This window comes from Miscanthus floridulus, unplaced genomic scaffold, assembly GCF_019320115.1.
Source record: "Miscanthus floridulus cultivar M001 unplaced genomic scaffold, ASM1932011v1 fs_149_1_2, whole genome shotgun sequence".
Classification (NCBI taxonomy): domain Eukaryota; kingdom Viridiplantae; phylum Streptophyta; class Magnoliopsida; order Poales; family Poaceae; genus Miscanthus; species Miscanthus floridulus.
The window spans coordinates 1,399-12,889 of record NW_027096273.1 but is presented as its reverse complement, the minus strand read 5'-3'; the positions used below and the strand labels follow the sequence as shown (position 1 = coordinate 12,889).

General features: G+C 47.0%; 1 protein-coding gene and 1 pseudogene across 1 annotated transcript; both read right to left on the bottom strand.

Moving 5' to 3' along the window:
• Positions 1–1,510: 1,510 nt before the first annotated feature.
• On the bottom strand, positions 1,511–4,933 carry LOC136530505 (receptor kinase-like protein Xa21; annotated as a pseudogene).
• Positions 4,934–7,163: 2,230 nt separating this feature from the next.
• Positions 7,164–9,448, bottom strand: LOC136530504 (uncharacterized). Its single transcript, XM_066523236.1, has 3 exons — positions 9,096–9,448; positions 8,521–8,610; positions 7,164–7,653 (listed from the first exon to the last, which is right to left on the bottom strand). Exons 1-3 carry the CDS (start codon positions 9,431–9,433, stop codon positions 7,557–7,559), a joined length of 525 nt encoding a protein of 174 aa, XP_066379333.1. The 5' UTR covers positions 9,434–9,448; the 3' UTR covers positions 7,164–7,556.
• Positions 9,449–11,491: the final 2,043 nt, after the last annotated feature.

Genomic DNA, 11,491 nt, shown 5'->3' with positions numbered 1-11,491 from the left:
ACCCCTGGACGCGCCCCTAATGGGCCAAAACACGATACATGGTCCAACTGGCCAAAAGACGGTGTCGCAGCACCCTGACAGATTCTAGACGCTGACTTATGACCACGATTCCCGTTGATTCCGAACGGATTTTGATGTGATACCACTTAGATTGACTTCCTTATCAAATTAGCTTTCCATCCATATATGGATCGTCGAAAACGGAGTTCGGATGCGTCCTGGGTGACCAGTTTAAGGCAGACTGGTCCTGGAGGCCGAGGCAGACTCGAAATCATGTTGGATCGGGCCTCCGGTTTCTGTTGGACGTCCTTGCTGGTCATCATTGCGTCCACCACATCCTCTAAGTCCCTCATGACCCTCTCCAATGTTCCTAAGCAAGATAACATCATTAGGTAGTAGTTTATTCTCAGAAATATAAAAATGATCGCTTAAGAATGCGTTCACCTCTAAATTGAGTTGACGCATTCGAGCCCGGGTCATTGGACCTTGCATGACGGTTGGAGGATCAGCGGGTGCCTCTGAAGAAGTGATGTCCTCATTAGACGGTGGATCAGGGGATCATCTTCCCCAAGACCAGTGGGAGTAGGTTGCAGCTCACTGTGTTCAGCGATGCAGACATGACAGGGGACATCAACGGACGACAGAGCACCTCTGGCGTTCTTGTCTTCCTCGGGTCGGCCCCAATTTCACGGCTATCGCTGAAACAGAAGGTGGTGGCGCTATCTACGTGTGAGGCAGAGTACGTAGCGGCGGCCACAGCGGCGTGCCAAGTTGTGTGGCTGCGCCGGCTGCTAGGCGAGTTGACCAGCGTGGAAGCTCACCCACCAGCACTGATGGTGGACAACCAGCCAGCCATCGCCCTCGCAAAGAATCCGGTTCTGCACAACCGGAGCAAACACATCGACGTGAAGTTCTACTTCCTCAGAGATTGTATCGATGGAGGGCAGATCATCATTGAGTTCGTCAAAACTTGTCGACAACTCGCGGGCATCCTCACCAAGCCGCTCAGACGTCTTCGACTCATGGAGCTGAAGGAGATGATCGGTATGGAGGAGGTACAAGGGATAGCAGTAGGATTAGGGAAGAATTGTTAGAATAATCTACTGTTTTCTTGTGTAAACACACAGCAAGGGAAGGTGGCGCCGAAAAGGCCCCCTGTTGTGGTACTGTAGCCGCTGCAGAGGCAGGCGCCGAATGACTCACCTGTCGCACTGTAGCCACATGCAGGGACAGGCGCAGAAGTCAGTCCTACTGTGTTATCTAGTTACTGTTGCAGCATGTGCGCTATACTAGGACTAGATGGATAGAGTTGTATAAATAGACTGACACGGCAACTCAGTAAAGAGAGTTCAGATTTGTCATCTCCCATGCAGGGCTTCGGCCAACGCTGGTGTTTTGTACTGTGTGTGAATGCTCTGTTCTCCCTCTTCTGCAACCTCGAGCCATAGTATGTGGGGATGGACAACTCTTGTTCGTGGTCGGCTTAGCGGGTGCTCGGCAACACTAGCGGGTGCTCGGCAAGACTGGTGAGTGGTTCACTCACCTGAGCCGGTGATCCTATGAGCCAACATGCGTCTTCAGTTATTTCAGGTAAAGGGTCAAATGCAGGTGCCTTTTTCCATTTGCAGCCTTACTTAATCACTACTTTTTCAAGTTACTGAAGAGTTGTTGCTGCTCCATGTTCCCCTTCAGTAATTTTTTTGTATGAATCTCTGATAGCATGCATCTTGGTGGCCACATCTTGTATGGGTGTCCGCTCTCTAGGTTGTTTCTTCGCACATGATATTCCGAGAGCAATGGTAGAAACCAAGCAATTCTCTATTTTACTTCTTGTAGTGCTGTCATTGACATCTGTGTGCAGCCACATTGCCACGTCAACTATCTCCCAGATTCTATCAGGAAGAGCATCTTCTGAAAACTTGAGCAGATCCATTGAACCTGTGAACATATCATCTGTTGGGCTCCTTCCTGTAAAGATCTCAAGCAGCAATATGCCGAGGCTATAAACATCACCAAGAGTTGAGATGGATGCACCTTCACCATACTCTACGATTGTGCAAAACATTGTATTGATCAGCAAGCCATGTTTATACAATAACTATAAATAATGGGCAAAGACCGAAAGACAAAATTTAGGTTACCTGGAGCAATGTATCCAATCGAACCTCTTACTCCAATTGTGCTATTGGAGTTTTGCAAGGTTGCACTTACACTTTCATGAAGGATTCTTGATATGCCAAAGTCTCCAACTCGAGCAATCATGTCTTCTGCAATAAGGATGTTGCTTGGTTTGAGATCACAGTGAACTATTTGTGGCTGACAATGGTTATGTAGATAGTCCAAAGCATCCACAATATCAACAATAATATCTAGCCTTTGTTCCAAACTTAGGGAATTTCTATGAGTGGGCATGTCCGATTTTGGGTGAAGCCAATCGTGTAAGCTCCCATTTGGCATGTACTCAAATACAAGTGCCTTGAACTCTGTTCCCTGGTGATTGATGCTTGAGCAGCATGTGATGATCTTTATGAGACAACGGTGGCGCACCATCCTTAATGCCTCACATTCAGCTGCAAAACTTCTAGATTATCCAGATTGTTCAAGGTTGAAAACCTTCACAGCGGCAGTAGTTCCATGCTCTGGAAAAGTGCATTTATAGACCTCCCCAAATGTTCCTTTACCAAGCAAATTGGCTTCTGAAATTCCATTGGTTCCACTTGCTAGTGCATGATAAGAAACTCTTTCATACTGCTCATCAACTATTTGTTGTTGGAGCAGATTCTGATTTTGTCTAAGCTTCCTATAGAGTGAAACAATTAAAGCCAATAATAGGAGTGCGCCAGTTGCTGCCAGAGATATTGTAAGTGGTTTCAATCTACCTTTTCTGATCTCTCTCAAAATTATTGTGGCATGGAACTAAATGAAGTTGAAGTATTCCACCGCAGAGCTCACTGTTTCCGGTGATTGAAAACTGGGTCAAGTTTCTGAAAATGCCCTCTTTTGGTACTTGCCCTTGTAGACTGTTGTAGGACAAGTCCAATTCTGACAGTGATGTCAAGTTCTGCAGAACTGTAGGAATTTGCCCTGACAAGTCGTTGTGATCCAGATATAATTGTTGCAGGTTAAGGATACTACCTATGGCATCAGGAATAGTACCAGACAACTTATTCATGGACATTTTAAGCTCTCTTAGACCATTGAGACCCTTAAACGACTGTGGTATGCTTCCATTGAATAAGTTGTTGTCGAACCAAAGTTCTTCCAGCACGGTGCACTCCCCGATGCTGACAATTGGTTTCCTGACAGATATAGTCGGTTAAGATTTTGCAAACTACCAACTTCAGAAGGAAGGGGCCCTGATAGTGAGTTGTGTGACAGGCTTAAGTACCTAGAAAGGAGTGGCAGTTTGAAAATCTCTCTTGGAATAGAGCCATTCAAGTTGTTGATCGATAGGTCAAGGACATATAGATTATTCAGCTTACATATGCTTGGTGGAATGGGTCCTTGCAGATTATTACTGTTTGCATCAAGGACAGTCAACTTGGAAAGATTCCCAATAGATGAAGGTATGAGCCCTGACAAGTCATTATTGTACAAAGCTAGAACACCCAAATTTGCTAGCTCACCGATGCTCTCTGGAATTGCTCCAGATATGGAAGTATTTGCCGCGGCGAGTAAGTTGAGGTTGGCCAGATTGCCAATGGTTGAGGGGATGCTTCCTGAGATGCCAGTTTCTTCCAAGTAAAGGTATTGCAGAGTTGTTGATGAGAGATTTCCTATTGAACTTGGCAGATGCCCAGTGAGAGCCGCGTTGCCATTGATAAGTAAACTCTGGAGCTGGCTACAATTGGCTAACGAAGTGATGAATTCCCACCCCACATTATTATTTGCTTGCAGCATGTTTTCGTACAAGGATAGAATTTGCAGAGCTTGCAACTGCCCCAGAGTGTGAGGCACATATCCACTGAACCCATTTCGCGAGAGGTCAAGTACCTTGAGAGTAGTGAGGTTGGAAATTGAAGGAGGAATGGATCCAGTGAACTGGTTTATTCCAAAGCTAATGAAAAAGATGCTAGGGAACTTGGTGCCGATCGATGTCAGTCGGAATGCCTCCATGCAGCATGTTTCCCTGGATCTGCAACATACCCAAGGAAGACAGGTTGTACAGGAATACTGGAGGCTCGCCTGAGAGGTTGTTGTAGGCAAGCGCGAGGTACTGAAGGCCTGGGATGCTGCCGAGGCCAGGAGGGATGGTGCCCTCAAACTGGTTGTACGCGAGGGAGAGAAAACCAAGCGATGACAGGTTGGCCAGCGACGCCGGGATGGAGCCGGTGAGGCTGTTGTTCCACAGGTTGAGCTCCCTGAGGCGAGTCAGTTTGTGGCCGATTTCGGGAGGCACACGCCCGTGGAGATGGTTGAAGCGAAGGACCATGGTCTTTAGGCTGGTGCAAGAGCTGAGGTTGCTGGGAATCTCGCCGGAGAAGGCGTTTGTTCCCAGATCAATTGCATGCAGGCGATGCAGGCGGCCGAGACTCGAAGGAATATCCCCGCTTAGCCCGGTGGAGGTAAGGTTGAGGGACGACAGGTTGCCGACGGCCGGAGAGAGAATGCCACCGAGCCGTTGGAAGCGTAGGTCAAGCGCCACCACTCTTTGGTGCCTGCCACTGCCACGGCACCTCACCCCCTCCCAGCTGCAGTAGCTGGTGCTTTGGTTCCATGAAGCGAGTGCGTTGCCGTACTCACTGCCACTGATCGCCGCGACCTTGAAAGCCAGCAGCGGGGCCTCGTCGTTGGCCGCTTCTCGGGCGACGAGTGTGGAGATGGACGATATGGAGGCCACTGGTAGCAGGAGCAAGCTCATTGAGCGCATTGTCATCATATACGTATGTATGGTTCTTCTTGGCGCCTCCTGGTATGGTGAGTGAAGATTAGTGTTTTTGGTGAGCACGTACATGTAGTGTAGCTCGCTGATGCTATTTGTGCTGGATTTGGTTGTCATATATATATATGTCCCAAGGCCCCGTTCGCTTGACCTTATAATTTGTGCTATTCAGCTTGTTTTTTTAGTCGGAACAGTATTTTTCTCTCACAATAATTTCGCTAAAACAGTGCTTTTGCTTTTTTTTTAGAGCGAACAGGAACAAGTGCCGTGTGGAAAGTAGCACACCCGAGACTGACTACCGACAACTGACTACCCAACGTCACAAATCGGCCAGTAGTGAAAGGAAGAAGCTTGTTCCTCGACCAGTTCGGCATATCGTGCTCAATTTGTGGGAGCCTTTGGTCAGCACAAGACAAACCTGATTTGGAAAGCACGCGCAGACAACAAATGCAAGATCTTGACCTAGATCCTCACCTGAGAAAAAAATTCTCACTGCAGACAATTTAGCAAAGCCGGGGTGGCCACACCAAGTCAGTTATGCTCTATGCAATGGACCAATGGACAGAAGACCTCATCTTGTCCTTCACTGCCCATACGTTCAATAAGTGTGGAAGCTTATTTCGGCTAGGAGTAGTTCAATGTAGCTCAGCAAATTCAGCAATCAAATTTCGACAACATAGCTGAATGATGGGAAGCTGCAGCGAGGACCATACCCAAAGACCAAAAACACACTTTTAATGGAGTAGTAATATACACTTGGTGGAACGCTTGAAAAGAAAGAAATAGAAAAATTTTAAACAATGAGCTTCAAACGGGCGCAACGGGTTCAGTGACGGAACCAGGGGGCCAGCAGCCCCCCTTTTGTTTAATACCCCTACAAATATTTGAATTTACAGCATAACAAAGTAATTATTCACCCATTTTTTATTCAAATATTGTGATTTTGATTATAAATAGTATAAAAATATTTTAAAAGTTATTGAGACATACACTCGTGTATATTTTATCAACCTTAAAGATGTCATCATATTTGTCCGTCATCCTTAATCAAAATCGCTGGTTCCACCACTGAACAGGTTGATACCAAAGGTTCGGGAGAATTTAGTGTTGAGGAGGGCTTATGCTCAGTTTTTGTAAGGCATTGTGATTTCGGTTTATTTTGATTCTTAGGCTCTTTGCGCCCCTTTGCTCTCTTCTTATAATGATATTACTTTAGTACTAGTAGTCAACAAATCTTCACGGAAAAAAAATCAAGATGGCCAATAATGTACTGGCGGTATAAGTAACACTACAATTCTACAAATTAGGTAAGATGGTGTTTAGATCCAGGGTATAAAGTTTTGGGGTGTCATATCGGATATTACATGGGATGTCGTATGGGGTGTTTAGATACTAATAAAAAAACAAATTACAGAATCCGTTAGTAAACCGCGAGACGAATTTAGTAAGCTTAATTAATCCGTTATTAATACATGTGTTACTGTAGCACTTTTTTGTCAAACCATGGACCGATTAGGCTTAAGAGATTCTTCTCGTAAAGTAGTCGTAATATGTGTAATTAGTTATTTTTTTTTAGTTTATATTTAATACTTTATGTATGTGTCTAAACATTCGATGGGATAAACTTAAAGTTTTAAAGGAGGAACTATACGAGGGCTAAGTCAAGAAGTAAGTAAAAATTACGGTAGGGTAAGCAGGCTCCGTAGGTGTAGCCTAGGTAGCTCTTTTGGCTTGTGTAACCAGGAGAAGCTTGGACTGGCAGCCTGGCATGGCCAGCGCAGAAGAGGCTGCAGGCTGCCTGTCTAGCGGCGACCATTGCAGTTGCAGAACTCGGAGGAGCCACGGCGCCGGCGCGGGGAAGGCGGAGTCGAGGAGAACTGGCAGGGCCCAAATTTTGTGGGACGAAGTATTTATTGGGCTATATCGAGGCCATGTCTCACTATGGATGATCTGACTGGTGAGTCAACCCGAAGGCCCCTTTTCTGTGGGAAAATATGTAGCCCAAGCATGGCCCAATTAAGTTAGAATGTTAAATGCAGCGACTATGGGCCATCAAGCGATATGTTGCAGATAATGAGGGCCGTATTGGGCTTGTTGGGTGGACTCGCTCGTTCCCGTCTCCACAAGTTTCTTTTGTTTTTTTTTTGTGCAAAATTTCTAGGGATTTCTGTAGAATGTTGTTAGCGCTATACTCGGAAGTCGGATAGAGGCATCTCGCTCACACATTGACGGTCACAACAAGGGTACACACATTCGCAAAAAAAAAAAGAGGTGTACACAGTTCACAAAGATGGGATATAGATGATAGATGGATGGTGACACAGCACAAACAAAGTCGCACACGACGTGCAAATAGAGCAAGGGGCATGGCCTGCTGCTGTGCTCCACTGCACCAACACAAACACAAACACAAACACAAACACACAAACACTGACGGCTAGATGAGCCCCAGGGGCAGGGGAGGAAGGACAGGACGCGACGACGCCAACATCTCAGTACAATTATTGGTTCCCATCGGTGCCACCACCACTAGCGGCATGCGCAGAAGCATGCCATGGCACGCGACTGACTGACTCATATACAAACGACACTGCTGTACTAGAGCTTAGCTAGAGAGTCCTTCCGATCTCCTTCCTCATCACGGCCTGCACCCTGCAGGGTCATCGCCACCTCCTCACTTGCAGGTGCAGGGGTTGCAGCTGCAGTTGGGGCCGCACTTGCAGCCGTCGTTCTCAGCTCCGGCTGCCGCCTCGAACCCGCCCTCGGCGTGCCTGCACCGATCCACCGTCACGTACCAGGCAAACAAAGTCAGTGCCTGCTCTCACAGGAGTACATGTATACCAATACACAGCAGCATACTAGAGTATATTAATAGATAATAATACAACGTGCTTGGGGAGCAGACGAGTGAGTGTGAGCAGAGATCGATCTTTGTCATGTTCCCTACCAGAAAGGCAGCACCTATACCATACTACGTATGCCGTGTCAAGACTTTTCAGTACAGGACAAGTGAAAAAAAAACTGTCGTCATATCAGTGTTTTTCTTCTTAAGTTTTTTTTTTTTTGGCGCAGAGAAAAGCAGCAGAAGCATGTGTGTTTCTTTCCCTCATGCATGGCAGCGCGCTATTTCGGTGTCGTGACCTTTTTTACTGTTGGCGATGAAACTTTCACTAAAGTGAAAGTAGTACAAAATCGATCAGCCACGCACGCAAGGCAAAAGGACAAAAATAGTAGAGTACAGATCACCACATAGGCCTTGTTTAGATGTCATCTAAATTCAAGTTTTTTCACTCTCTCTCCATCACATCAATTTTTAGCCGTTTGTATGGAGTATTAAATATAAGTAAAAAAATAACTAATTACACAGTTTAATTGGAAATCACGAGATGAATCTTTTGAGCCTAGTTGGTCCACGATTGAACAATATTTACCAAATAAGACGAAAGTGGTACTATTCATCGGATTCAAAAATATTTGCAAAGTGAACATGGCCATACTCCGTATGTTGCTGGCTATTATTAGAAGCCGATGGAGCCAATAAACCAAAAGGAATAATCTCTGCGCAGAAACGGGGAAAAGAAAAGAAAAAGAAATAGCTACAGAATGCGAGAGAGATCGACGAGCATGAGCATGCATACCCCTTGGATGGTGCAACACCCATGATGAGAGTCTGGGTGGTGGTGGTGGTGGTGGTCACCTGCTCAGCCATGTCCGGGTACATCTTGCACCTGCATACATACAGACAGATCGATGAGCACGACGAGTTGAACAAACCGAAAAATCAAATCAAAGCACCTTCAAAACAAGAACAAGAACAAGAACAGCATGCGTGCGTGCGTGCGTGCGCATCGTTTCCGGACGAACGAACTTTTTACATGCAGCAGCAGGACCATGGGAGAGGACAAAAACCAATCTCCCAGCTCCGCACATCCTTCCTCCAAAATCAAAGATGCATAGACACAGGTTCATAAATCATGCCAATATGCCACTCTCTTATCTATCCTCCTTTTACTTTTTGTACATGTAGAAAATATAACAAACATTTCTACGGAAGCACGAGGAACAGCCTGCCGGCAGCTTAGCACAGGTCCGACGGAAACAGAGCCACGAAAGGCAGATCAGCGAACCCATATGCACGCAAGTTCATCATCAGATCAGATCTGACTCCGAGAGGGAGGAACGGGACGGAAGGGAAGGGGCAGGCTAGGCTTACCCTCCGCAGCCGCTGCCGCACTTGCAGCCGGAGCCGCACCCGCAGTTGCCTCCGCAGCACGACATCCTTCCTCCTCTTCCTCTCCTCGCAAAGAAATAAGAACACGAAGGAACTGAAGCTCGCAACAAATGCAATCTGGAACGAGATAGATCCTGCTCTGAGGCTGAGGGCATCCATTTATAGGCCCAGGGGGGCCATCTGGCCGTCCACGCGGCGCGGGCCCTGGATTCGCCCTCGTGACGTGGGGCCGCCTCGGCCTGCGGGTCGCCGTGCGGAGTTACGCTTCTGCCCCTGCGGTCGCAGTCGAGTGCCGCACGGCTCTGGCCGTGGCCGTCCATCGGTGCATGCTGCCATGAGACGCGGACAAATGCGGTTGAGAGAGATCGCGCGTGATCCGGACTGCGGCCGGCGTGATCCGGGATTTCGGTGCGGCGGCGTCTACTGCTTGCGTTGGCAACTTTCTTTGCATGCCCGTTGCTGCCGGAGTGCCGGGCAGTAAAATGGGAAATTAGTTGTGTGAGCGATGGATTTCATCTAGTAGGTATATAGGTATGTTTACTCAAAAAAAAACAAAAAAGAATGAAACACACCGTGACCAAACCATTTCATCCTGCGCCTTGAAAACGGAAATGAATTCCCCTTTGATCAAATACTTAGAGCATCTCTACCCGAATTTTTGTATCACACCTTTTATAAAATTGTTTTAGGAGATTACTTTAAAATGAGTTTAGGATATAAGAGAGCAATGTTGTTGTAAGATTAACCAACACTTGTCTTCAATAAGGGAGAGAGAGGGTTGTCTCATTTATCTAGGAGAAAAGATGCTTCTTTTATGATATCTCTAAAAGGTTATAGTAAAGGAGATAAGACAAGAGATCTATTGTGGTTCCTCCATCTTCTAAAATACTACTTTTTAGGTATAGGAGATTGGATACGATATCTGATGGAGATGCTCTAACTACCAAGTTGACCCGCACAAAATAAGAGAGAGAGGATTGCCTCAGTAAGCACAAAGCACGGAGAAGAAGCCCGCGCCAGTGAGCTTGTTCCTGCCTGGAGGCACTCCCTCAGGACACCTGGGGGGGGGGGGTATAGCCACAGGAGCTCGAGAAGGCATGCGGGGAGGAGTTGGACGGTGAAGATGAGAACGGTGGCATGAAGGAGGAGCTCAGCTTTCGGGCTCAAGGAGGTGCGCAAGGGGTTGGATGCTGGCGCTTGAGGAGGATGGCCACGGGTACTAGGGGGTGAGCACATGGAGGAGATTTCGGCGGCACGGAGAAGGTACTCCTCGCGTGATCTCGGCCATAGGTGCGCCTCGCTGGACCTCGGACACAACGAGGATGAAGGAGGAGGGCGCCAGAGGAGTAGCTCTGTGGGAATGGCCACCGGAGGGGAGCACGAGGCGAACACGGCCGACGAGGATGGAGGAAGAGGTGCGGGTGGAGGGAAGCGAAGAAGCTGAAGTGATTTTTCCTACGGCCCTCTCCCAACCAATTTTGCGTTAGTGTAAATGGTGCCGTTGAGAGAATGTGGGGGGAGAAAGGTGGGCGCAAAGCGCGCCGCTTGGAGGGTTCAGATAACTTTTTTTCACCATCTAGAATCTGTCCTAAACAAGACAGTTAAGTGATTATTAGACAGTACTCCTCCATCCCTTTCAAAAACAAACTCCATACCGAGGGTGTCCTTGTAAGCATGTGGTTGTCATAGCACCCCATAAATTAATTCCGATGATGTAATCAAGTGATGTAAAACTGGATTGCTTCTCCCTCTCGTACGATATGGTGTGCTCCTACCAATCTTTAGACAGCGCGAAAAAAATTAAGTAAGATTGCCATAGCAACAAATGAATTTCGGTGAAAACTACACAAAACATTGTAGAGTATATGGTTTACGTCCGGTGCATGTGTCCAACTGTTGATGCAAATTATTGCTTGTTGGCAAAAGAAAAGATTGGTGGTGCCCCGTGCATCGACAACTTTTAGTAAAGGCAGCGAGGAATCAGAATATCATGATGCCCCTACGGATATACTAGTGTTTCGGACCGATCCTATCGCAATTCATATCGTCCTATCCACATCCACCTCGAGCGGTCACCATTGCCAAAATTAAAATGGACCCCGAAAATGGCAGCACACAGTAATGTAGGGTCGGTAGGGTACATGGACGGATGGTGGTGGATAGAGCATGGTACTGCTGTTTGCGTGCACCATCAATCAATCAACGTTGCCCCTCCGCACCTGCAGAGAGACAAGCCAGCACTGTGGTACACTGTTCGTGTGCTCTTAAACCCGGCTCGATCTATTTTTTTTTATCCGAAACAATATTTTTCTTTCACAAATTCCTCCAGTTTCATCCAGATTCTTTCAAAATTCCTCTAAACGAACGGAGCAACTGTG